This window comes from Quercus suber, unplaced genomic scaffold (assembly GCF_002906115.3).
Source record: "Quercus suber isolate HL8 unplaced genomic scaffold, Cork oak 2.0 scaffold_680, whole genome shotgun sequence".
NCBI lineage: Eukaryota > Viridiplantae > Streptophyta > Magnoliopsida > Fagales > Fagaceae > Quercus > Quercus suber.
In genome coordinates this window covers 14,309-42,182 of record NW_027070121.1, presented here as the reverse complement: position 1 = coordinate 42,182, position 27,874 = coordinate 14,309, and the positions used below count along the sequence as shown (strand labels likewise).

At 36.9% G+C, this 27,874-nt stretch overlaps 2 protein-coding genes across 3 annotated transcripts; both read right to left on the bottom strand.

The window, feature by feature from the left end:
* Positions 1 to 429: 429 nt before the first annotated feature.
* LOC112005400 (transcription factor bHLH18) lies at positions 430 to 4,267 on the bottom strand. Of its 2 annotated transcripts, none has more exons than XM_024037648.2 (5): positions 4,183 to 4,267; positions 3,530 to 3,611; positions 2,834 to 3,412; positions 1,634 to 2,005; positions 430 to 1,067 (listed from the first exon to the last, which is right to left on the bottom strand). In XM_024037648.2, exons 2-5 carry the CDS (start codon positions 3,563 to 3,565, stop codon positions 993 to 995), a joined length of 1,062 nt encoding a protein of 353 aa, XP_023893416.1. In that variant the 5' UTR covers positions 3,566 to 3,611; positions 4,183 to 4,267; the 3' UTR covers positions 430 to 992. The 2 variants fall into 2 exon arrangements, with proteins under 2 accessions (XP_023893416.1, XP_023893414.1); XM_024037646.2 differs by lacking the exon at positions 4,183 to 4,267 and adding an exon at positions 4,034 to 4,169.
* Positions 4,268 to 21,790: 17,523 nt separating this feature from the next.
* On the bottom strand, positions 21,791 to 23,026 carry LOC112021723 (uncharacterized). The gene is made up of 2 exons (XM_024054289.1): positions 22,678 to 23,026; positions 21,791 to 22,065 (listed from the first exon to the last, which is right to left on the bottom strand). The coding sequence occupies exons 1-2, from the start codon at positions 23,024 to 23,026 to the stop codon at positions 21,791 to 21,793; spliced, it is 624 nt and encodes a 207-aa protein (XP_023910057.1).
* Between the last annotated feature and the right edge of the window lie 4,848 nt (positions 23,027 to 27,874).

Below are 27,874 nucleotides of genomic sequence, written 5' to 3'. Positions count from 1 at the left end.
TATATGAATTACAATTTGTATTAAGGAACGAGGGTTTATATAATTTAATAAGCAGAAATATGCAAATAGAGAGAGAAAGAGTAAAAAAGTCTACTAATTGCGAAGATTACGAATCTCTTGTGGGACAAGGGTTGTCTCCATTCTCCAACCCTACCTATAATTTCACTTAATAAAAATCTCACGTTGACACGTTGAACTTCATATAGCTGTATTAATCATCAACAGCGTCCTCTTCCCAATGTCCACATGCTTAAATGGCCGTTTGCATCGATCACACCCAATTAGCTTACTATATATATAAAATATACTACACCCATATTGTAAAATACTGCCCTTTCATTGTTGCGTGAAACTGTCATAAAAAGAAGGAAAATTTCCAACTTAATTTGATGGAGTAAAACTAAGAACAAAGAGTAAGAAGACATGGACTAATTGACAATATCCAACAAAAACAACGATTATTACTCATCGAGTCATTGAAGCAAATACAGAGGAATTCATTTTTGTACTATACAATGGACAACATCATAGTATTTGAAGGTCCTTTTGAAAAAAACTGACACCAATATCTGTGAAAGAAAGTGCCTATCTATCTATCTGTCTCTTATTGTAATAACAAAGATCCTTCTACAAAGGGAAGGAGGGAAGAAAGAGGTCATGTTTGAAAAGTCAAAACCTCTCAAAAACCCCCCTCCAAGAAGTTGCGTGTTTCATTTACAACACGTGGGTAATTGAACGTGGTCCAAGGATCCACCACGAAAAAAGGAACAAGGAATATGTGAAACTCGCAACAAAAACTATTCTGAGAGATTGACAGGCCTTCGTTTCTCTGAAATGGTGCTAGAAAAACACTGTAAATAAAAAGGACAAGTCTAAAACTGGAGCTTATTCCTAGTCATCCCACGCTTCTGATGTGAAAAAAAGAAAGAAGAAGAAGAAGAGAAATTAAGAAACATAGACAATCCTTCAAGTTTTGTGATTTGCTAGCTATGTCAAATGAGTTTTAGCAATGCCTGTCGTAGGTTTCTCGCAAGATCTTTCACTGTCATGCAGAAATCAACGTCCATCTGCAGGAAATAATTGACAAGTTTTTGTGATGAGTCTAAATTCAAAAAATAAAGATGAGTATAATATTTAGTGCTGTGATGTGACACAATCTTGTCAAACAACTTATTTCATAATTTGTTAAAATGTTAAAATTGTGAGTTCAATTTCACATAAAACGACTAACATTATTGTTTGTATAACGTCGATTATCTAAAAAAAAAAAGATGAGTAAAGTTGGGGAAATGATCTTTTTCATGAACTTGACTCACAAATTATCAAAGTACCCTGATAATCAACGAGGTTATGAGTACTAGTGCAATACTATTTTCACTAGATCGCACCAATAATATTACTTATGAAATTTTTTGTATGATTAGGCTCATTGAATAAAGATTGCTTAACACCCCCCTCCCTCTCCTGAAAGAAGAATAACTGTATTATAAGTCCTGTTGAGAGAAATTAAATGGAGAGGTAACATAAGCTTACCAAACACACGTTATAATTAAGAAGCATCAAAGTGTCATTGAATATGTTGTATAGAAATATGAAGGACTTCAAAGAAGGATAGACTGGATAGTGAAATTACCTGAGCAACAACAGTTATATCAAGTGTCGAATTTCCAAATGGCAAGACACTGCTATTTAAGATAGCTAGATCAAGTTTCTCTATTTCACCTAGTATTTTTGCTGCATAGCCTTTGCGGTTCTCACAATGGATTCTAATAAGTACATCCTTCTCCAAAACTCTAGCTTCAATTTGGGGGAGCTGTTCCTTGGATTCGCTATCTGAGTTATCCTCAGATGAAGAGGTGTCATCAGCGGCTGAGAGTCGAGTCTTCTTCACAAAAACCACTGATTCCATCGTTTTCTTTGCAGCCTGCTCTTCGAGTGTCTTTACACGTTCTTGAAGCTGTTTCAAGTACTTAATAGCGTCTCCCAGGACAGAAGCCTTATCCATCTGCATACAAATATTAGGGTGTCACACAAAGATATGCTGATTAATAAATCTTGATTGTACTATTTCTAACTATAAATCTTTTTCTTATTTTTTTTAGTTATATGTGAGGTGGCTACACGAAATTATAGTGTATAGTACATACTAAGGAAAATGAACTAGGTTCCATTATCTGCATGTAGGAACTCTTTTTAAGTGTCTATCTTCATACCATAGCCTAGTGATATTTGCCCACTTATTTAGCAAAATATTTGAAGTTTGATCAACCATGCATATATATAGGTGTGGGATTTCTTGGGTTAGTGCTTCTTCTATCGCTTGTTAACAGAAAACAGAAGGGTCGCCCATCGATCTCCACACTCAATGGATCATGTTTTACCAATTCACAAGAAGTAATGCTAAGGATTCAAATCCAACAAAGGTTCAATTAATTAATGTGCTAATGTTTATAAAAAGATATAGTTTTTGATAACTTTTATGTTAAATGTGTTATAAAATGTTAAAAGTTAGTTTATTTCAAAAAATAAAAATAAAAGCTAGATTATTGGTAAAAAAAAACCAAAAATAAAAAGTTAAAAGCAACAAAACTTTTTCCAGAAAATCTCAAACGCGCACAGTACTGTCATATTCTGTTTTTGTTTGTACTAATTCGGACTTTATATTGTTAGGGCAACATTGATAGAAAGCAATTAATTAAGCAGCATAACCGTTTAGATCTCATCTAACTAAGAAGCAACAATAACTGATCTTTTTGAAAGATAAATCATGCGTAATATTTAAATAAAATTAGACCCTTTCAAGAACCAGTGATAGAGATTAACAAAATAGTACCTTCTTTAGGCCAGGAACAACTGCAGAAAGTGCTATAAACCGCTGGCTGAGCTTTTCTCGGCGCTTTCTCTCCGCTATTACATGATCTTGTGCATGTAAAGGAGTTCTAGTCATTGTAGCTACCTTCTTGGGGACCTCTCCATGTTTTGATGAACAATTTTGCATCCCAAAGGAACTCTCAGAAATCATAGCTGGGAAATTCGTATTTCTATCAGAAACCGCCTCGTTCTTTGGTCTCATGGTGCAGTCTAGACCATAAAATTGCTGTGAAATGGCTGGGGGTGAGTTTGAGTTCTCGAATGAAATCAAATGTGAGGAAGATGAAGAAGCAGCCTTTGAAGGAATATGGTCAGTGGCGCAAGAATTCCAGCTTTTTGTCTTGAGCTGTTTTGCCGGTCTCCCAAGGTCAATCTGAGGATTTTCTATGACTGAAGCATGAAAGTTGTATGTGCTTTTGGGATTGAGATCTGGGTTGGATGGGTAGCTCTCACCAGAAAAAGAACGAAAATCAAGATTATCAAGTGAGTATCCGAAAGAGTTGATCTCGTATTGATGGATAAAGGCGGGATCTTCCATTTCCTGAAGAAAAAAAAAATGAATATAAGTATTACCAAGAGATGTGTGAAGATTTATCCATGCACAGAAATGAAAGAAAAAAGAAAAGAACAATTGGTATAAGTTGAATAAGAATGTTACCAGTTCAGATATCCATTTGGCAGATGAGCTTTCCATAAAATTAAGCACCCTTTTTGTTTCCTTAAAGATGAAATCTAGGACCCTGGGAAAATTGAAAAAGGCACCGAAATCTTAGATTTTGAGCCACCAAGGTAGTAACTAGAGCAGATTTTAAGATATATTGATAATAGAAAATGATTCCAAGTAGTATATTTGCTTTTTATTAAAGAAATAAAAAATTACACAGTAAATGAAAAGTTAATTAATTAAGTACAAATCACTTTGTGGACCAAAGTTCGGAGGTAACGATAGGGAAAATAGGAACTAAGATTAAAGAGGAAGAAAAAATCCCAAGGCCCTAAAGCAAAAAACTCAAGAATTTGCATAAAATTCCTTAGTTTCAGAAATTCTAGTCCAAATAAAGTATAACATCCACCAAAACCCTAAGAACAATTTTCATATTTCAAGGCCAAAAGTAGCATTGGTAATTGGACAATGATGGTGATAAAAGCTGAAAAATAAGACCTTGAGCTATAGGTTATACAAGATATTTGGTTCTTCAAACGTTTTCAAGAATTTTTGTTTTAGAAAAAGAGAGAGAGAGAAAGAAAATAGCGCCTCCAAGAGAACTGGAAACCAGTGTGCAAGAGTTGAAACTTGAAAGCTTAGCTTACCTTCAAAGTTCAAAGAAGACTGGAGCTAGCTTTTCTTTTTTCTGATTCGACAAAGCGTATAATTATGTGTCTTTTATAAGTGTACCGTACGCGCTTGATAATTGATATAATTTAACTCGTATTCGCACATGTGAAAATATATGTTCTGTTCTACTTACCACTGTTCATATGATGGCTCTCACTCACAAAAAGCGAAGAGGGAAGAAACAAAAATGCTCTCTCTGTCTCTCAGCTATTGGTCAAATTCTGACTCCTCTGCATTTTTGGTCACTATAATATTCCCATGTCAACATTTTCCTTATAGACTTTCTCTATTAATTGTTCAACGTTCACCAGCTTTGGTTTTGGCCCCATTTAAGTGAAACTTCTTTTATTCTCTATTTTTTTGAGACACCCATTAGTACTGAAAGTGTGAAACTTCAACTTGATTAGGATCATTTTAATTAGGCTACTTTGTCTATATTAAAAAAAAAAAAAAAGAATACACGAATGTGGGGCTGACACGTACAAAACAAAGCCATGAATCCACGATATCTGGAATGGCAGTGGACGGTGTTGGGTGGATAACCTCATAACTTGTTTCCATATCTGCGAAAATCACAAAAACAAAGGCTGTGTTTGTTTTGGCTTCAAATGGTTTCCGGAAATCATTTTCCGTAAAATAGGCCGTTTGGGTGCGCGAGGAAAATTGGGTCAAACGGAAAATCATTTCCGTTGACCGAAAATAAGCCTTCTGATTACGGAAAACCAATTCCGTTTCTATTTTACCTTCAATTAACTTCCGGAAAAGAGAGAAAGAGAGAGAGAAAGAAAGACCAGACGCGCAACAGGGAGAAAGAGAGAGAGAAAGGACTCAGACGCCACCCAGACCGCCGTCGTCATCCCCTCCACGCGACGGTGAGAGAGACCGATCGCACCCAGATCGATCGCACCCCACCGAAGACCGACCCACCCAAACCGATCGCTCTTCGACGTCGCCTGCGAACACACCGCGATCGCACTTCGATCCACCCAGTCCGACGATCGCACGCACCAAATCGCACCGGTCTCGTCGATCGCAGCACCGCGCCGATCACACCGCGCCGCTCGATCTGGCCGCTCGATCTCGCCTCCGCTCGATCTCGTCGTTTCCCATGACCGATCTCATCGCCCATGACCGATCTCTCCCTTTCCATCCATTTTTGATCACTCGCTCGTCCTCGCTCTCTCAGTTTGACCGAATGTGGATTTGATCGAAGTTGTTGTGATTTTTGTTTTTTGAAGTTTATACGTTGAAATTTCTATTATAAAATTTGTTTGGGAACTGAGAAAATGGGTAAGAAAATGTGAGAAAGTGTAGGAAAATAGCATTTTCAGTATGTAACCAAACACATGAAAATATTTTCTAGAAAATTTTTCATAATGCAGCCAAACACTCAGAAAATATTTTCCTTTCCCGAAAATACAATTTTCGAAAAATATCTATTTTTCGGAAAATATTTTACGACAACCAAACACAGCCAAAATTGCCAATTTTTTTAAGTTGATGCTTGGTCCAGTAGGACCAGTGTCTGTACTGGCTGCACGGAAAGCAACACTTGGCATGAGACATTCATTGCAGAAGATACCTATTTCGTTGTTGCTAGTTGCTATAGCTAGCTACACTCCATGTGTTACATAAGCTTTAACACAATTTGTACAAGGTTCAAAGCTTTCACATCATGTTCAATACAATTATAGTCAAAATTTAATCTAAAATAACAAACTGAAATTCACATACATTTAAAACGGACTTAATATTTGCTTCTCTATTCTATTTAAATATATTTTTTTCTCTTCCCCCCTTCCTACCAAACCGGATTAGTATCATACCAAATCCCCCAAAACTTGATGCCACACCATCCCAATCCATTTGTCCACATTTTTCCATTGTGGCCACCTCATGATGATCCCACGGCTGAGATGTGATCCCCTCTTCCCTTTTCGTTAACAAAGATGGCACTGCAACGTTTCTTGCCGTTGAACAAATCGAACTTGGATTTGGAGCTTGAATATGCAACACCGCTCCATAGCCACCTCACATCATGACCCATATTGAAGATTGAATCTAGCAATTGGGCCATTTCCAGTAGCTCCAATGTGATAGCTGTACTCAGCTTCAAGCTCAAGAACAAAGTCAGAACATAGAGTTAGGATGGCGGTTTTGCTGTTGATTGTGTGCAGTGACTTCGGCTTTTAACTCTATTACTTAGTTGCTGGTTGTTTAAAGGGTTAGATTGTTTGTTTTTGATAAAATTGGTTAACTAGGCTTAATTTTGTTTAGTTTTACTATTGGTAATTTTGTTGTTGGACTAATTTTTTTGCGCTTGAATATTTTGTTTTAGATTTGGTCTTTAAAATGAGGAAAATGCTAGAGTTACAAATTTTTTTACAAATTGCTGATTTGATGAATGAGTGATTATTAATAAATAAAAAATAATGTAAGTGTTACCCCCAAGTCAAACCATGGCTCTGTCCATGTTCGATCTCCTCCTTCCTTTCTATGGTGTGAAAGAGACAATCATAAAGCAATTAGTTGAGAGAGAGAATGAGAGAATAATTTTTTTGAATCAATGAACAGTGTCTTAATATGACATTATTCATTGTTACATTTTAGGAATAAAGTATTGAGCCTAAATGCCTAATGCGCTGATTTTTTGGGTGAGTTTAGTTATATTTTGTTTTTAAAACCGACCTTAGTTATATTTTTTACTAAATTCTATTTTAGCAACATTGATGAGAATGCTATCAAGTGATAATTGAATTATTTTTCACCCAGTAACAAAGGTGGTCTTATATGTAAGTGATGTAATCTAATCACAAATTGATATATGTGCAAGTTGTGGCAAAGTATATATTAGTAAAATAACACACACACACACACACACACGCACACACATATATTTGCGAGAAAGAGAAAAGTGATTTAGAGTATTCACATTGATCTCCCTAAAATAGAATAAGACGCCAATTTAAGGAAAGAAGTTTGATAAAAAAACCCCGCACAATGGTTACTGATAGGCCAAAAATGAATTGACCCATTGTGGTGAATTAATTGATTAATTAGCTAAGTTTATTAATTAATCAAATTAACATGAAAACGTGTAATAGCACAAACAAATCATCAATTAAACTAAGTATGCAGCAGAAAATAAATTGACACGGTGATTTGTTTACGAATGTGGAAAACCTACACGGCAAAAACCCCACCGGGTGACTTTAAGATCACCACTCTTGAGAATCCACTATTATCACAACAAACGGTTACAAGTAAAGGAATCCCAGTACCTTATACCAGCCTACAATTGAACTCTTACCCCAATACCCAATTGGACTTGTTCTGTAGTGACAATCTCTCCTTTTCAATGCACGGCTCCCAGTACGTGACTAACCAATTTGATACGCGGATCCTAATACGTGGCTTATTCCTTTGCACAAATCCAAGTGCGTGACTAACTCCACAGAAACTCTTTGATTGTTGTAGTTGATTTGTAGTAACTTCACATAGAAACACCAATAAGATCTTCAATGTTGGTGCAAGAGACTTTGCTCGGTTACAGAACCTAAAGGCGTACAAGAAACGTAGTAAGAACTCTTTTTTCTGTAGAAGGTGGCTAGGGTTTCAAAAAGAAAACCTTATGAAGCTCTCTAGGGTTAGGGTTTTTCTTTTTCCTCCTCCTTTAAATAGGAGCTTAATGGGCTCTCCTATTCCAAATAGGTTTACACCTTGTACTTTCTTAGTCTAATAAGGATTATACAAACCCATAAACAAATAGCCTTTTTAGAATAAAAGCATTGCTGGCTTTAGATTGAATTTCGTAAACTCGATAGATCGAGACATCTGTCGAGCTTTAATGAATCTCGACAGATCAAGCTTCTGTCGAGGAGGTATCGAGACTTGCAGATTGCACTTTTCTTAAGTAGTTCTTGAGTAGTCTTCATGACTTCAATTTAACCACTTGTAATGATCATCTTAAACCTACTTAGATTTACCTAAATACAAGTAAAGTGCGTTTTGTCAAAGGATGTGCCAATCACATAAAAATATGTCCCTAATAGTTACCCTTCCCATTTCCTGAAATAAATTACTGCTATAGTGGCTCCCTACATTTGGGGAACGCTACAGCTTACACAAAATCCAAAATTTTAAAACACTATTAACTATAATTTGCCAAATAGTCAATGTTACAAATCTTTTTAGTTAGAACTCAACTAGTTATACCCATTTGGGATTTCAATAAAAAGTAGAGTTCTAGCTATAAAGGTTTCACACAAAAAAAGAGGGGGGGGTAGAGGGGGGGGGGGGAATAATATAATTTATATTTTTTCTTTCAATACAAATATAAGGAAAAAAGAAAACACTCAAAGATAAAATTTGAATAATATATAAATCATTATTTTATAGTTCGCCAATAAATTCTAATAGTATACTAATTTAATAATTCTACAAAAAGAAAATTCATATAAATGTTATATATAAAACATGAAATAAATTTTATCAAAACGAAAAAAATATTATTAACCAAATTGATTTGAACTATAAAAAACCAAACAAATAGATTTTTTTTTTTAAATAAAATTCAAAACTAACGAATAATTGCATAACAAATAATTATTCAAAACTAAATCATATCTCAATATCATAAATAATCAATCACAATATGTCAAAGAAAACAAACCATAAAAACTAATAATCTTATATATCTAGGATTTTGAAGGGTTTATTGGTAAAATGATATTTAATTGAACATGTTGGACAGATCAAATGGGTTCTGTGGGTGGGACACGAACAAAACACATTTATTAATCAAATCAATCATGTCAACTCAAATATGACATGAACCCATTATACTTCAATTTATAACTTTCTAATTTCGTATCGTATCATATTTGTAGGTTGTGTCCAATTTCAAGACCCTTACTTGGGATGGTCTTTACACTTGGTGTACGTTTGGTTTCGGCCGAAAGCATCTGCGTCAGCATTTTGCTCCTTTTTTTTTTTTTTTTAATTTGCGCGTAAAAATGAGACAAAATAGCTACTGTTCATGCACTGTGCATAAACAGTAGCCGAAAATTTTGACTTTTCCACCTTTTCAGTACAAATTTTACTGTTCACAGACCTACAAATTTTACTTTTTAGAAACTTTTTTTATTAAAAATGAGTCCTACGGTACTATTTTCACATTTAAAAATTATTTTGTTACAGTATTTTTCAATTTTCAATTTTTAACTGTATCCAAACGAACTATTACTCATTTCTATTACTTATTGCAACATTTTTTTTTTCCACGTAAGAGTTCAAACGGATTATTGGGTATGGGTCCAAATTTGTATTTAACCTTAACCATTTAATCTTCCTGCAGCCTTTTGAGTATTGAGTTTAGTAAGCCAGCTGCATTTTTTTTTTTTTTTTTTTTTTTGCCCCCTAGGCTCCAATCAAGGGGGAAAGTCTGTAAAAAATAAAAATAAAAAGGTTAAACGGAAGAAATGGTAGACAGTAGACAACATCGTAGGCAACGATCTGTAAACGTGTCTGGCACTAAAGCTGCAAGTATTTATCCATGGAGTCAGTTGAGGCACAGGCGAAATTGGAAACTCAAGTGAAGGCGCAGCCATGTTGTCTTAAGAGTCAAGATATGGCTCCTTGGCCCTTGCCCAGGTACGAGTACGAGGATGGTCAAACATGGTTCGGCACATTTTTGTTGCAAGTCAAACATGATTCGACACGTTTGCACCTTCCCTACTATTATATATATATATATATACACACACTACCTACTACTACTCCTTCCCTATTATCAGTCAATCACATCACTCCTACGTCATGCTCTTTCAACACAGAGCAACTCCAATAAGGAGGAGATGGAAAAATCATTTTAATTTGAAAAACAAACAAAACGAAAAGATTAAGAAATCTATGATTATCATGTACCTTATCCCAGAATAAAAAAGGAAATAAAAACAAATAAGGAGATGGAACAAAAAATTTTTCATGCACTTAATTGAATCCAAATATCTGATTAAGATTGATACTTTGCACTTTTCTGTATAACAATTGCAAAGCATTTATATATTCTCTCGTGGCGAAATAAGTAGAGGAATCTACCCTAACTATTTTTGGAAAGTGAGTTTAGTATATCTTGTAATCTAAAGTTCAAAGTCTGAAAAACTTGTATCTATTAATAAGAATTATGTAATTCAATTAATTGATATTTAGTGTTTTTAATAAAAATGTTTAAGATTCAAATTTTCTTTCTTCCAACTATCAAATTATTTAAAGAAAATTTGTGCCTTTGGACACAATGACAAGCTATGAAGCACGGGAGCATTTCAAGACTCGGGTGCGCGTGCGAGACTTTGCAATTTTTAAAAAAGGTGAGTGCGGGTGCGGCGAGACTCAACGATTAAAAAATTATTAAAATATTTTTATTTATATATTTTATATATTACTAAGCATGCTTTTATATATAATAATAATAGAAAACTCATATAATAATAATGTACAAAATAAAAAAGGGGGGAGATGTGGCTCATGTACTAGTGGTTCAGACGTTCAGTGGCTTAATGTAAATAAAAAAAATAAAAAATAAAAAGGAAGGGAGGAGATGTGGCTCATGTGAGAGGCATAAAAAACAAGATAAACCTCTACCCAAAGCATTTAACAATCCTTTTCAAAACAAAAAAAACAAGAACAAAAACAAAACTTATAAAAGAAAAGAAAAGAAACAGAATAGAACAGCAAAAAAGAGGAAGAAGAAGCTGAAGAAGCATAAAAGAAGAAGAAGAAGAAGAAAGGGGTTAACTTACTAGCTGATTTCCTTTTTCCGGCTGAAATACACCAATATTCGGCCGATACGATCCGGCCATTTCAGCGGTTTCGGCTGATACGGCCCGTGTCGGGCCAATTTGAGCCGCGTCGACACGAGTCGGCCCATCCACGTGGCAGGACGCGGCCCGACGCGGCACGGACGCGTGGTCAGCAGCATCCCTCCCGTGACGCCGCATCCCGCCGAGTCCGACGCGGGTGCGGCTCCTCTAGAGCCGCATCCGTGCATCCCAGATGACAAGCCAAAAGTGATTTACTGCATTTTTTCTTGTTAAGTGTTGTAGTTTTGATTTATTAAACGCTTGCTAGGCATTAATTCCTTAAAATCATAGGGATGCCAAGGCAAACTTATTGCATATATGGATAGTAATAAATAATTAGTTCATTAGAGGCAACAAGAGTACAAAATTAACAATGCAATATTAGGAAATTGATTCAGGATTGGTTTGTAACAACATGCTGCCAAAGAATCTAATTCTCTTTAGCTATGGTACGACCCTTTATTTTTCTTTTTCTGCGATCTCCATTCTCTCATATTATTTATACTTTTTTTTTTTGTCACTTGTTGTCTTTTACGACAAGTTGTTGTTTTCAGAAGCAAATGATTAACAGGAGATCATGAAGATCTAAATGTCACAATCTTGATGCCTCAATGACGACGCTGCTGTGCCTAATTTAATTAACAATTCCAAGAATTAATAATCAATTTTAAGTATGTGATTGGCACTTGTCAGTATTATAATAATCTTTAGTCAAGGATGATATTATATTGCTTGTTGAAATTTAATGGTATTCTGCCGAGAAGGAAAGAAAGGCAAAATCAAAACTTCCAAATTTGGATCTAGCCCAAATCAGAAAGCTTAGCGAGTTGCGAAGTCCAAAAGAAGCTTTGAATTGAGACGTTCATTAGTTTAACAATAAGAAACAAGGAGAAATATGGTGCAATCCCGTGATAAACGTGGTTGATATTTTATTTCAATAGAGGGAGAAAATGGGCAAATGCTATATTTCACGCAAATTATGTAGCATTTTGCTCAATTTCTCAAACTAATTGGGAAAATGCTCATTTTTTGGAACTTGATTTGAGATATATTAAGTTAGGCCCTATAGTGCCATTTTTAAGGAGCCTATAGTGACGTTTTAAGGACCTATAGTGGCGTTTTGTAACTCAACCTCCATGAACTCGAGTTATAGGTTAAAAAAAAATGCCTATAACTTGAGTTCATAGAGGTCAAGTTACAAAATGCTATTATAAGTCTTTAAAAACGTCACTATAGACTCCTTAAAACGCCACTATAAGGCTCCATAATTTATTTTTTTTTTAAGATTTATCTCAATCGAGTTATAAAAGAATAGCATTTTCCTAATTAGTTTGGAAAATAGGCAAAACACTACAATTTTTTCTCAAAAAGAGCATTTGCCTATTTTTTTCCTTCAATAGAGTACAGAAAAGAAACACAGTTGATGATTGAACTCAAATAAGGCAAAGAATTTGTGTTTTTTTACTTTGTTCATTGATTTTTTATAATTGTTAATGGCCTTAATACTGAAAAAGCTAGTGAGATAAAACATATCTTTTATAGTTAAATATTTAATATAAACTAGTCGCTAACCCGTGAGATGCACGGGATAGTTAAATAAAAAGACAATTAACCAACATCACGTTAAGGTAAAAGAATTAATGAGAGACTGATTTGCCCACCAAGAATTTAAAAGAAAAAAAGATTGATATAATAAAATCTAAGAAATTTAGAAATAGAAAATTGGGTTAATAATATGCATATTATAGACATTTTGCTAGTAGTCCAAAAGAAGCTTTGAATTGAGACGTTCATTAGTTTAACAATAAGAAACAAGGAGAAATATGGTGCAATCCCGTGATAAACGTGGTTGATATTTTATTTCAATAGAGGGAGAAAATGGGCAAATGCTATATTTCACGCAAATTATGTAGCATTTTGCTCAATTTCTCAAACTAATTGGGAAAATGCTCATTTTTTGGAACTTGATTTGAGATATATTAAGTTAGGCCCTATAGTGCCATTTTTAAGGAGCCTATAGTGACGTTTTAAGGACCTATAGTGGCGTTTTGTAACTCAACCTCCATGAACTCGAGTTATAGGTTAAAAAAAAATGCCTATAACTTGAGTTCATAGAGGTCAAGTTACAAAATGCTATTATAAGTCTTTAAAAACGTCACTATAGACTCCTTAAAACGCCACTATAAGGCTCCATAATTTATTTTTTTTTTAAGATTTATCTCAATCGAGTTATAAAAGAATAGCATTTTCCTAATTAGTTTGGAAAATAGGCAAAACACTACAATTTTTTCTCAAAAAGAGCATTTGCCTATTTTTTTCCTTCAATAGAGTACAGAAAAGAAACACAGTTGATGATTGAACTCAAATAAGGCAAAGAATTTGTGTTTTTTTACTTTGTTCATTGATTTTTTATAATTGTTAATGGCCTTAATACTGAAAAAGCTAGTGAGATAAAACATATCTTTTATAGTTAAATATTTAATATAAACTAGTCGCTAACCCGTGAGATGCACGGGATAGTTAAATAAAAAGACAATTAACCAACATCACGTTAAGGTAAAAGAATTAATGAGAGACTGATTTGCCCACCAAGAATTTAAAAGAAAAAAAGATTGATATAATAAAATCTAAGAAATTTAGAAATAGAAAATTGGGTTAATAATATGCATATTATAGACATTTTGCTAGTTAGCATTTAAAAAAAAAAAATAGATCTGTCATAATTAAATAAAATACAATGGGAAGAAATATTTAACTTCTATGCTTTTCTATAATTTAGAAGTGTTTTTATAAAATGTTAATATCATATATATATGCTTATATTGTCAACATCTCACTACATGTGCATAGTTAGTGAAACCTACAAAGTAATTTACAATTCTTAAATTAATAAAGCAAAATTCCCAAAAGTTATATATATACACACACTCAAAACTGATATAAACTACAAAGATATAAACAATCTTACTTAGTCGTAATAATAATAATATAAACAATTCAAAACATGGAACATTATCAAATTTATAGCACCTAATTCCGTTATCTTTTACGTTAAATCCAAACAAATAATTAATTGAAATTAATCTAAACAAATAATTAAACAACTAAAAATCAAAACTTTAATTAAGAAAACAAAAAATCACATGAACTCAAATAAAAATTCTCAATAAAGCAAAAACATATAAGGTAAAGAATTAAGATTAACCTATTGAGACACAAATACCAAAAACCCCAAAACTTAAAACTTCCAAATTTTATAGAATCCCCAAATTCTACTTCAAAACCAAACAAAACCCTTCAAATTCAAAAAATTCATATATAATATACCAAATAAAAATTTACCACTCCTTGGGCTGGAAGACATAGGTTTCAACTTTGATTTAAGCATCTGCCATATACAATATAAAATAATTATTAGAAATTTCAACCCAAAAACTAAACTCACAAAAACACTATCAAAATATAGAGGTTAACCCAAATACGTAAAAGAAAATCAATTCTAAACATAACAAAAGAATAAGATAGAATGAAAATTTCAGGCACATATGAAAGCAAATAAAAAAGAAAAAACTTACCTTTTTTTTTCAACGTGAGTCTCTCTTCTTCTTTTTTTTTTAATCTTAAAGTGAAGTTAAGTTTAGGGTTTTGAGATGGTAATTGCTAGGGTTTTAAGGAGAGAAGAGAGAGTCCTACTAGGAGTCTCTCTTTTTTTTTCTTAAGCCTAAAGGTTTTTTTATTTTTTTATTTTTTTAAAATTTTTTTAATTCTAACGTGAGGTATCTTAATTTTTAATCTTCAATTTTATATTATATATAGATAATAATAATGATGTGATAAGCTCTGGAGAGGCCAATAAAATATATCTAATAGAGTTTTACTTAAACTAAACTATTGTAACACTGAAAAGAGAAATAATAAATATATAAGATATAAAACCTAGAATAAAAAGAATCTAAAATAAAAAGAAAAAGAAAATAGTGGTGATGTGGAAAATTGTGGGAGCTTTAAAAGCTTCGGTTATATATATATATATATATATTAGATTAGATAGTGCCAAATTATTATTTGGGCTTTATAAAAATAGGTGCCAAATTAGTATTTGGGCTTTATAAAATAGTGCCAAATTATCATTTGGGCTTATGAAAACAGTGCCAAATTATCATTTGGGCTTTATTAAAATAGGTGCTAAATTAGTATTTGGCTTTGTAAAATAATTTGAGATTTTGTAAAAATATTGTCATGTAGCAACGGGTTTTGTAAAGGGTGCCGTGTAGCAACGGACTTTGAAGGTGCCGTGTAGCAACCGGCTTTAGAGGCACCATGTAGCAACGGGCTTTAGAGGCGCCGTGTTGCAACGGGCTTTAGAGGTACCGTGTAGCAATGAGCTTTGTAAAGGTGTCGTATAGCAACAGGCTTTGTAAGAGAGTTTTGTTGGGCTTTTGGGCTTTGCCCACAAGTTAAATGATTTTAGGCTTTTTTTTGTGGAGATAGTGTAATTTTGTGGCCCAATTTTGGTAGTAATGTGATAAGTATTTTTTTTTGGAAAATCTAAGTTGGATAATATGTGGGATATAATGGGTAATATTTGTGAGAGGGCCCAAGGCAATTTATGGGGCTCATATAGGAAGTATTTGTGGGAAATATTTATGTGAGCTCAAAATAGCTTATGGGCTCGTGTAGGTATATATTTTTGTGAGTGGGCTAATGAAATTAGGGCACGAAAATTTGTACCTCAACATTTAGCTCCCCGAGTCACGTGTGAGCAATTTCTGTTTGGTCACACGTGTGAGTTTGAAATTTGGTGGCAGTTGTGAATAGTGGGCTTCTGCAACTTTTCCATGTCCAACACTTTCTGTTATTCCCCTAGGCTTCTTGCATTAAATGCTGGTCTCTTCCCTATGTCTTGTCACTTGCAACTTTCACGTTTACCAATAAAAGGCTTGCTTTGGTTACTCCTCCTTTTATTTTTGCTTGGACTGAAAAATGGAGAGATTAAGGCAGAGATAGCACCTTTTCTTCTTCCTCTTCCTATTTTCGACCAAGGGTGAGAGAGCAACATCAACGTCAACCAAGGCAGAAAGAGTGATTGAGATTCTCAACAAAACAGAGAGAGAAACAGAGCTTTTTCCTTCCCTCTTTCCTTGTATTTGACTAAGAGTGAGAGAGGTAAAGGATGGTGCCAGGGTTAAGAGGGAAACTGAGTTTTTTCTCTCCTTCCTTGTTGACTTCGACCAAGTGAGAGAAAGACTCATAGCTTCTTTTGCTTCCCATGGTAGCAGTGAGTGTTCTTCTACCTTTTTTTTTTGCTTCTGAGAAAATAATACCTCTGGCTTTGTGAGTTATGGTTGAGGGGGAAGAACCCTTGGGTTCTGGGGATGTTGGTACTATTGGGGTGGCCATGCCAGGAAGTGAGTCTACAACTGGGGGTGTGGCTGAGGCAATTGCTAGGGGTGATGACGCGGAGGTTAGGCTAGAAGAGCCCATGTTGCCACTACAGGACCCATGGTATTGTTTAACTTCTCTGTTCCCAGCAGTTAGGGTTCTTAAGGTCAGCCCACCCAGGGTGCCAAAGAAGTGGATTTTGAAAAGTGAAGCCCCTAGTCATGAGACAACATAGGTCCCAGCTGCTTCTAGTATACTAGACTTACGATTTCAGTGGAAAGAGCTTCTGCCAGCCTCTATTCAATTTTTATGTCCTTGTGGCACAACCGTTTGTTGGTCGAATTGGGTGGAGCAAGAGGTTGCTGATGAAGGTTTTTGTCAAATCTTGAAGGATGCTAAGATTTTTGAAGTTGTGGTTTTGTCCCGTGGGTGGAACATGTATAGAGATGTGAGAACACTTCGCTTTCTGGTGTGCCGCTGGAATCCTGACACCCACACTTTCTTTTTTCCTTGGGGTGAGACTACGGTCACCCTTGAAGATATGGAAAGGATTTGTTTTTGTTGCCTAGCATAGGAGACGTGAATCCAGTAGAGCTAGGGTTGTTTGATGAGGAGTTTGTAATTGCTAGAAAGCTGCTGGAGACTTTTAGAGGTACCTCTGTGTCCTGGGGAGGTAATAGAGCTAGATTATCTTTTGGATTCTTGAATTTAGAGATTCTGAGGATGTTGATACAAGAAGAGCCGCATTTTTAGCTTTATGAATGAGTAAGTGTGTGTTCAACTCTGACCTGGTTTAGTTCATGAAACCTTTCACTTTTCCTTTAGCTATGGTATTAAGTAGAGGTGTGTCCTTGCCCTTGGGTACTTTATGTTTAGGCATTCTTTATTCTGAGCTTGATAGGTTACGTAGTGACGAGCTTGAGGGGTCACTATACCACATTATTGAGTCCAGTATTAATGTGGTATTGTTACAAACCTTCATATGGGAACATTCGAAAGATTAAGTCGATGTTGGTAAAGATGTTGGTGATGTGAAGACGACCAATTGGGTGGTCAGAGCTGCTAGTCCTAACAATGAGCTCTAATTTCTTGGCTTTGAAGATGGCCTTCCCTTGCTAATGAAATGGATGGGGTTAAAGGTGTGGAATCTCCCTTAAATCACATTGTTGGATGATGGGGCTCATTTTTCCTAGAAACCCTATTCCTATGTTGCTGTTGGGTTTTACTGCCCAAACCCTTTTCCAAATGCCAAACCCGAATCTCAAGAGTCTGGGTTGAATGATCATGAGAAAATTCCCAACTTCTAACTCATCACATTCCCTTCATACATTCCATATCCGAGTGGTGTCGGGTTTGATTTGACATAATATAATCCACATAGAGTTTTGAGACAATTTGGATTTGATTAAGATGTTTTGGACATTAATGCAACATGATGTCCTTTGAATGATGCAATGAAGATACTGGTTCATGGTACAACAATAGAGTATTGGGCCAGGAAAGTATAGAGGGTCTTGGTTCCAAGCAGACATCATGAAGGGTATGCTACCACAAACATGAAGTTGTATTGGCGAAAGGTGATGAGCATCTTTGTTGATTATATGAATAGCCAGGAGGTTGAACAAGTAGTGATAAGCCCTCCTTTGAGGGAACTTTCCTCCAACACTCAGCTTATTCCAAATACAAAAGCAACTTCAACATGGGCCACTAGACAGAACTTGGGATTTGCTGAATGGCAGGCTGACCTCAATGGCTGGGTGGTTCATGGGGGCGACGTTCCCATGGAATGTAGTGAGAAAAATGTCATAGCAAAAGTCCCCGGGTCTAACCCAACCACTGGTGCATCCAAGAGATCTCATGGCAAATCACCCTCCTCTGAAGACAAGCCCAAAAAAGTAAGAAGAAAGGGAGCAAGTGCTGAGAAGTCTAAGGCTAGTAGTCCTAAGCCCCTAGCTGTTGTCCAATATGGTTCTGGTGCAGCTCCAGCTAGTAAGTCTAGTGTCCCAGCTACTACATCTACTAGTTCACCCTCACCATTAAAGCAATACAGAAGGAAGACTAGTGTTGGTAGAATAAAGGCTCTTGAATCTTCAAAAGAGGTATCCTTACAGAGCCCTTATCTTCTTACATCCTTTATATCTTTCTTTTCTTTTTCTTTTTTTCTTTGCCTTCATTTTTTTGGTGCTAACTATGTGTTTTCATGGCTACAACAGTCTGGTGACAGTGAAGAGACACGATCAGAGGGATATGACTTTGAGTATACAGCTACTGACTTTGGTAATCTTCTGTTCCTCGCTTCAGTTTCTTCTTGCATTTCCTCTCCTAATGTCCTTTGTTCTCTAGGTCCAACTGATGAAGATATAGAGATGGCTGGTGAGAGTCCCACTGCTGATGTTACTGTTGGAGAGACTGCTGTTGGAGAGCCCAATAAAGAGTATGCTGGCAAGGACCCTGATGTTGCTGTTACTACTGGGGAAGCTGTTACTGGTGTGCCCAACCAAAGACGTGTTATTTCTTCAACTGGTCATGACGTTCACCAAAGCAAAGAACCTCTAGGTATGATGTATTTGAGTCGTTTATGTAAAAAGTAAAGCAAGCTTCTTGTTCAATAATACTCGGCTGTATGAATGCTTTTCTATTATTGCTGGGGACATAACCATGCCTCTTTTTTGCAGAGCTACAGGTTGTGTCTTTTGGTGCTACCATCAAGGGAATGAGCATTGAAGAATTCTTGGAGAAATTTGCAGAAGATGAAGAGAATGAAAAAGTGGCTACTGACTTCTATCCCCTTTCAAGTGATACTGTCATATTCCAGCGGTCTGAAATTCCTACAGAAGGTTAGCCACTGCTGGTAGCAATTGTAGGGAAACACCTGCACTTTATGGCTGGATGCAAGCTAGGTGCTTCATTGAGGAAATCCGGACTTCAATTGCTCGTTGCAATGTTGCTGGATATGTAGTGTACAAAGCTTGAGAGTTCAAACTTGAAGAAAGCACTTGAGTGGAAAAATGCTCTTAAGGACTTATTGTTCATGAAGTTTGGAGTTCAATTCATCCTTGACAAGATTTGGGCTACTGCCAAGGCTTGTATTGCTCAAGATGATGAGTTCATAGTGAAGATAGCTGATCTTGAGAGAGAAATCACAACAAAGAAAGTTGAGCTTTCTCTTTTGTTAAGTCAAAGGGATGAAATAATGCGGTCCTCGTCAGCTTGAGGTGCTTCTTCCTCAGCGGAAACCTTTGGCGATGGCTTATTTGACTAGCTTTTTTATCATTAGTAGTAGCTTGGTATTTTGGACAGTTTGTTTTTACATTATGATGTAATGAAACATGTTATGTATGTTGGGTTTATTTAGCTATGTAGGTTGTGTATTGTGCAGAGGTACACTAGCCGTATGAACCTTATGTGGTAGTTTGATATTTCCCCAGCTGTACAAGCTATGTTTTGTTTATGCACAAGTACATGAATTTATTTTGTGAAAAATGCTTTATTTATCAAAGAATAGTATATCCAAGCTAAAATATAGTCATGGGAATCATATACATAATTTTGAAAATACTTATTGCGTTCATGACTATTTTGGTTCAAGATGCCCAGCTGTTAGGGTTGTAACTTTATTCATAGTTTAGAGTATGTGTGTTTATGTATGGAAAGTAATGTTAGAGTACTTGCAAATATAAGAAGTTCATATTTGTGGCAAAAGGCAATGCTTAATTCTTTATTCGCATAGTAGTGGTTTAAGGCCATACAAAAGAGAGTTACTTGGTACACACTTGAAAGTTGAGTTAAGCATAGTACAACTTAAGCCATTTGCCACTAATAGGTCTCGTGAGACTTTCACCTTCTACTGTAGCTAGATGATAATAACTGCTAGCATTGGCTTCCCTTATGAGATAGGGCCCTTCCCAACTTGGGGCAAACTTAGAGGGTGTTGAGAGACTCCTCTTGATGTGATCTGCTGCCTTTAAAACCATTTGTCCCTTGACAAAAACCCTGGATTTCGTGGCCTTGTTATAAGCATTGGCCATCTACTACTGATACCGCTAGGTGTGGTCGTAGGCAAGGTTTCGCATCTCTTCCTAGGTTTCAAGGTCTGTAGTTCTAATTTCTACACAAGTGGCAGCATCCATGTCTATTTCTTGTCCATAAACAACTCTTAGGGTGGGAATCTGTTAGGACATATATGTTTTAACTTGATTAAGAACATATGTCACTTATTTATGTAAATTGGCTAATCCTTTGACAAAACGCACTCTACTTGTAATTGGGTAGTTCTAGGTGTTTTTAATACTTCAAAAAACAATGTTTCAAGGTCAAGTGTTGAAGTCATCAAGTCTGTCCAAGAAAAAGCAAGCTGAAGTGCAAAGTTTTTAAAGCTCGACACCTTCTCGATAGCTACCTCGACACCTGCTATCTGTCGAGATTTAAAATTTCAGATTTCTAATCTAATTTTCTTGGGATCCGTGAATATGTTTTTGGGCCTTCTTTTCTTCTAACCCTAAACATATAAAAGGATTGTTTTAAGAGCCGTCAAGTGTGACACAAGTTGCATTATCATTGAGCAATCTCTGTTCAAGCAAATTGTGATCAAAAGACGAAGTTCTTGACCTAGTTCATCTTCCATCAAGAAGTTGCGTGTATTTGCACCGTAGGGTTTTGTAACCAAGCATCTTCCTGCTATTCATCATAAAGGATGAACTGAAGAACTTTGCAGCCAACCTTTCTTCCTTAGTTGGTGTTCTGAAGTCGCGTACTTGGATCCGCGCATTGGTTAGTCACGTACTTGGGAGCCGTGCATCAAAGGTGGGAACTGTCGCTACAGATCAAGTCCAATTGGGTATTGAGGTAAGGGTTCAACTGTAGGTTGGTAAGGTACTTGAGATTCCTTTACTTGTAACCGCTTGATTTGATAATAGTGGAGTTTCGGGAGTGGTGACCTGAAAATCACCCGGTGGGGTTTTTGCCGTTAGGGTTTTTCCCATTCGTAAACAAATCACCGTGTTATTTATTTTCCGCTGCATATTTAGTTTTTGGTGATTTGTTTGTGCTTCCACGAGATTGCATGATTAATTGATTAATTAATAACTTGGCTAAATTAATTAATTAGAGTTATAACCTATCACTAGGGGTCATTCAGATTGTGACCTATTAGAATCAATAGCTCAACTAGAGATATAACCTCGGTACCATATACAAGAGAGAATGGTGATAGTCCGGTGGCTATTTTGCTTGAGTATCGATATGCCTATAGAGTTTCCAGCAAGTGTTCTGTCTAGCCACCCTCATATTCATGCACCATTTTGCTGAGAATTCTTAATAGCACTTGTTTGGTAGCTTCCGCTTAACCATTGCCTTGTGGATAGTAAGGAGTGGGCTTGCAGTGCTTGATGTGGCGATGGTCCCATAATTTTTGGACATCTTTGTTGACAAAAGGAGTGCCATTATCAGTAAGAATCTTGTGAGGGATGCCAAATCTGCAGATTATATGTTCTCGGATGAAATTTACAACAGCTGGGCCTGTAGCCTTCTTTAAGGGAATGGCTTCAACCCACTTTGTGAAGTATTCGGTAGCCACTAGTATCCAAATATGACCCTTGGATGGTAGATTGATTGAGCCTATTAGGTCAAGCCCTCAAGTATGGAATGGCCAAGGAGTTATCATGTTTTGGAGGTTGGTGGGGTGAGTGTGTATGAGATTCCCATGAACTTGGCAAGTATGGCATGTCTTCACACATTCAGCTACATCTTGTTTCATGGTGGGCCAAAAATACCCAAGATTGAGCAGCTACTGGAGAAGTCGCCTTTTGCCTTGATGGTTACCACACTCTCCTGCATGTACCTCTTGCATAACCGATTGTGCTTCAGGGGCCCCTAGACATCTCAAAGGCTCCCCATTGAACCCTTTCCTGAAAAGAATACCTCTTTCCACAAAATAATGAGTAACCAATTTTTTTAAGCAGTAGGCCTCTTCATGATTGTCGGGCAAGATGCCTTCTATGAGATACTCAAGGAAGGGTACACGCTAATTGCTAGTGGTAAGGACTGCACATGATTCCATCCGATCAAAAGAATTTGGCAATTGGTGCATTATTCTTGGACAGTGGCAACTTGTTTGCTCATTTTTTTGCCAATAATAGCCTAACCGTTGGAGGCGTCTATAGAGACTGACAGAACCACTAGGGTCACAAGATTTTTCATAAACTTCTTTTAATTGCTTAGTAGACTCACCAAGGCTCAAGCATCTAGCTAGAACTCCTCTAAGAAGTTTTTTGTACAACTCTCCTGTCATCAAAGCATAATCTTTGAGTACCTTCAAATGATCCTTCTCATCCAGTGATAATAGTGCTTCTTTAATGGAAGACTGCCAATTTGTCTGTCCCAATAGTTGATCAAAGAATTCTTCCTTCAGCATTTGTATGACTAGGATAGGCCTTTTCACAATAATAACATCTGTAGTTGCACCTTCAAATCTGACCTTTGATCCCAAGGTGGCTAGAGCATCGACAAAGTGATTGTAGGACCTTAGAGAGTGTTCAATATTGAATTCTTCAAAATAGTCCTCCAACCTTTGAGCCATAGTTCTATAAAGAGCTAAAAATGGTTCCTTGAGGGCAAAATCCCCTCTAGCTTGGCAAAGAACCAGATTTGAGTCTCCAATTACCCATTTCACAAGCCATCGCTAGGCCTGTAAAATATGCTTCATATTCAGCCATATTGTTAGTGCATGGGAAATCAAGCTTGAATGACATAGCTACTGTTTCTTCGGTACTATTGGATAGGACTATTCCTGCCCCTCCTTCAAAAGTGGTAGAGGATCCATCAAAATGTAAATTCCAAACAGTCCCAGCTATTTCTATCAGTGTAATTGCTGGCAGCTTTTCAGGTACATCATCAGTAATGTCCTAGCTATCCTCACTAGGAAAACTTGACAACAAATCAACGATGGCTTGACCCTTTATAGCCATTAGGGTGATTGCAATGATCTCAAACTCAGATAATTGTAAAAGCCATTGTGCTAGCCTTCCGGAAAGAACCAGTCGCCTCAAGAGTAAGTGGATTGGATGAGATTTTGTTAAGAGCTATACCGTGTGAGCTAGCAAATAATGACGCAGCTGCTAGGCAGCATATATCAGAGTAAGACAAGCTCTTTCAGCCCTTGGGTAGCGGGTTTCAGCATCCTTCAACTTTCTGCTAATGTAATAAACCGGTCGCTCAATCCCTTCTTGATCATCTTGGGCTATAAGTGCCCTTATTGCTTCATTATTGGTAGCCAAATACAACTTGAGTGGTTTCCCTGGTATGGGTGCACATACAGTTGGCAGTCTGGTCATGAGTTGCTACAGCTGGAGGAATGTTTGCTGGCATTTGGAATCTCAGCGGAAGGGTCTTCCTTTTTTTAGCAGTGGTGTAAAGATAGCTATGAGGGCAGCGAGACTTAGAAAAACCGCCGGATGTATGAGAGTTTACCAAAGAAACTTTTGTGCTGTATGAATGTTGTAGCTGGCTTCATAGTAGTAATGGCTTGTACTTTGCTAGTGAACGGTTTTTAGACCCTTTAAACCACAATTGGATTACCCTAGTTATTTAGCCAAGTGATTAACTTAGTCAAATTATGCAAATCTAGGTTAACACAATCATATAATCATATCAAGCATATAAAGCAACGGAAAAATAAATGACACAATGATATGATGACCTAGGAAACAACACGGTAAAAACCTAGGGAGGATTTGACCTAGCTATCCTCAAGGTAAACTCGAATCCACTATACGAAAGAATCGAAGTTCATACAAAAGGACTTACAAGCTCCCCGCTTAACTTCCTAATGCTACCCACTAGTGGAATTTACTAACATGACCACGTGCAAGCTCCAAATCCACGAACTCCTTCTTTCTTGGATTCTCCAATCAGCTACAAGCACCCACGCTTGTTATTCTTTAAGCTCCAAAGGTAGTAACTGAGTTGATCATCAAGATGTTGATATTATCTCTACCTTGAAAACCCTAAGTTTATGTGAAGGAAAGTTCCTCAAGGATCTCACAAGAGATTCACACAAACCGCAAAGTATAAGCAATAATACAGCCAGAGCAACTCTCAAAATCGTGGCTAGGGCTTTGCCTTATATACCTAGGGCAAAAACATAAAACCCAAAATGTATAATGAGATAGAGCTAAGTTGGAAATTCTGCAGAAAAATATTTTGGCTGACTTTCGATCGATCGAGTCTAACTTTCGATTGATCGAGCCAAGACGAAATGCATCAATGCATCTGCAGCCTCTCGATTCCAACTTTACATGAATTACACAACTTTGAGCAAGCCTAAACAAGACTAAACATATTGTTTTGATCATGGTTTGCCAACATTACACATTAGAGTTCTAAATACATAAATTCCTAGATCTTTAGAACCTAACAGCTAGGAGCAACATCTATGCCTATTTGGTGGACAAGAAATCCCAGAAATTTCCTAGTCGTAACTCCAAAGGCACATTTGAGTGGATTCATGCAAAACTTGTAGAGTCGACACCTTTCAAAGACTTTTTGTAAGATCGCAAGATGATTTCCACTTGTCTTTGACTTTATAACAATGTTGTCCACATAGTCCTCAAACTCTTTTTGCATCATGTCATGAAAGATTGTGGTCATAGCCCTTTGATATGTGGCTCCAGCATTTTTGAGACCGAAGGACATGGCGGTGTAGTAAAAGTTTCCAATGGGAGTTCAAAAGGCTATTTTGGCTGCATCTTTGGATGACATTCTGATTTGATTATATCCACCGAAGCCATTCATGAATGAAAACATAGCATGCCCAGCAGCTGAATCAATGAGCATATCCATATTTGGAAGTGGAAATTCATATTTAGGACATGCTTTATTAAGATTCCGGAAGTCAACACAACATCGTATTCATCCATTCTTTTTCTTGACTAGTACAACGTTTGAAAGCCACTTCAAGTGCATGATGGGCTTAATGAACCCAGCCGTGAGAAGTTTCTGGATTTCTTGAATAATTTGAGCTTCAACATCAGGATGGAAGCTTTGCATGGGCTATACTACTGGCTTTGTCCCTAGTTCCACGTTAAGAGCATGTGCTACTAGATTAGGATCCAAACAGGGCATCTCATGGTACTCCCAAGCAAAGACATCAATGTACTTATTCAATAATGAAATCAGTTGAGCCTTTTCCAGCAGTGGCAAAGTTGCATTAACTGGAGTTGGCCGCTGGATACTAGGATTATCACTGAGATTAATGGTGTCCAGTTCCGTATCAGACGAAAAATTGGTCACTACTGGAGGCTTTTCAGATAGTTCTACCAGACTGCTGGGCAGATTATCTTCTACCGTTGGGGTTTCTGTTTCTTAAGTATAACAACAAGTTAGTGTAGTGCTTGCTTCATTCAGTCTGAGACCTTTCTATTTGAGACAGCTAAGCCCCGCGTACCGTCATAAACAATACCCTAAACAATCATCTGGCAACTGGACTTGTATACATCGTGGCTATAAGACACTGCTGGGGGTTTCTGCACGTTCTCTTTTCTTTTTCCTTTGATCAAGGAAAGATCTCATATCTATTTCTGGATTATTCTCAACATCTTGCCAACTGGGTAATGGGATCCCAACAGGTCTTGAAGTAGAATCCTCCTCACTTGGGGTGAGCTTATCATAGAAAGTAGCCTCAAAGTAGTGTGCCTTAGATAGATTAAATGGTGTAGGATTAGCAGGGATGCGTATAGGCTTACCATTGAATCTTCCCTTGACACATTAGTGGTAAGTTAATGGCACAAGCTTGTGTTTGTGGAGCCATGGCCTCTTAAGTAGAGCATGATAAGAAACGGGTGAGTCAATAACATGAGATCTAGTGAGAGCAACAATGGGCCCCAATTTAAGAACTAACTGCATACTCCCAATAATGCACTCATGAATTCCAGCAAAGCCAAAAACCTCAATAGGAGCCCCAGCTATTCTGCTGAGTGGGATCCCAACTGCCTTGAGTGTGCTAGTTGGAATATAATTAAGCGATGCACCAGTGTCGACTAGTGCCCTTTTTATGTGAACATCATTAATCTGAGCAGTAACATGTAATGGTTTACTATGGTTAGGGTGTTGTACCTCTATATCCTCATCGGTGAAGGTGATGACATTAGTAGTCCCCAGGAAGGCACGGCTGACATAAGTTTTAACTGTGAGGTAATGTGTTTCAGAGCTGGCAGTGATGGATATAAGAGCTTCGGTTGTTGTTCTCCTCGACTTGAGTCCCAATTGATTGAACAAAGCCCAAAAGGTAGGGCTTCTTTGAAGAGCAGGGATAGCTACTGGGGGCATGCTTGTACCGCTAGCAATTTCACCTTCATCAGCCCCATTATGAAAAAGTACGGTTGCTGTGGCTTTCCCTCTATGATGATAAGGCAATAGGTTCCGCTGGACCTCTTGCTCACGAGTGAGGTTTAAGGTTCCATCTGAAATTTTCTTGTGAAATGTTTTTTAGATTGCTCTACAATCTCTAGTCCCATGAGTCACATATCTATGATACTAACAATAGAAGGGCTTTCGCATATCTTCCGGAGTAGGCTATCGGATAGGCTTGAAGGGCCTAAGCAATCCATCAGCTACCCATTTGTCAATGACAGCATTTATTTCTTCATCCGTGCATAGTATGGAAGGGTACTCTTCCTCCTCTTCCCTTTTTCGCTTCTCTCCCACCATTGGTTCATTGGTGGAGACCGTGAGAGCTTAGGGAACACTTTTCTTTTTTGGTTTGGATTTTTCAGCGATGGGAGGTTTGGCAGATATGGCTGTCTTATGAGCTTTCTGGAGCAGCAGGGCAAACTGAATAATATCAAGATTCTCCAAATGGGCCTAATATTCATGAGACATGTTATCAATGCAGATTTCAACAAGCTCTTGTTCTTTGAACTGTCCATAACAATCAAAAGCAGCATCTCTGAACTGCTGGATGAAGTCAAGGAGTCCTTCGGAGGACTTTTGCTTGGTGTTGTGAAGAGTGAGGATAGTAACTTTTTCCTCCCCATGAAAATACTTTGAGCAGAAACTTTCAACTATGTCATCCCATGTGGCAAAGGAACTTGATTGGAGAGTGGAATACCATATGTATGCATAATCAGTAAGGGATTTAGAGAACTCCCTTAGACAAAGATCAATATTTCCAGCAAAAGGACCTATAGAATCAAGGAACTTGTTAACATGCTCAATTGCATTCCCTTTCCTCCAATCATAAGAGAGAAGGTGGGAGTTTCATATTTCTCCGGATATGGCTTGCTTAGTAACTCAGCTGGGGCCTACACATAAAGTGCCTTGGTTCCTTTAGTTAGCTAGCCCTTTCCCTTTCTAACAAAGCAATGTGATCAAATAATGTAACAAACTGAGGAAGAGAGGCATTCTGCTCACCAAATTGAAGATTCCTAGC

Bases quoted from the DNA above. Each gene is read 5' to 3' on its own strand.
- LOC112005400 (XM_024037648.2), bottom strand. From the start codon at position 3,565: ATGGAAAGCTCATCTGCCAAATGGATATCTGAACTG. The intron at 2,006-2,833 runs GTACTATTTTGT...ATTTGTATGCAG, and splicing joins TTGTTCCTGGCCTAAAGAAG to ATGGATAAGGCTTCTGTCCT. The intron at 1,068-1,633 runs GTAATTTCACTA...TATTTCCTGCAG, and splicing joins ATATAACTGTTGTTGCTCAG to ATGGACGTTGATTTCTGCAT.
- LOC112021723 (XM_024054289.1), bottom strand. From the start codon at position 23,026: ATGGCTCAAAGGTTGGAGGACTATTTTGAAGAATTCAATATTGAACAC. The intron at 22,066-22,677 runs GTGAGTCTACTA...TTGACCTAATAG, and splicing joins AGCTAGATGCTTGAGCCTTG to GCTCAATCAATCTACCATCC.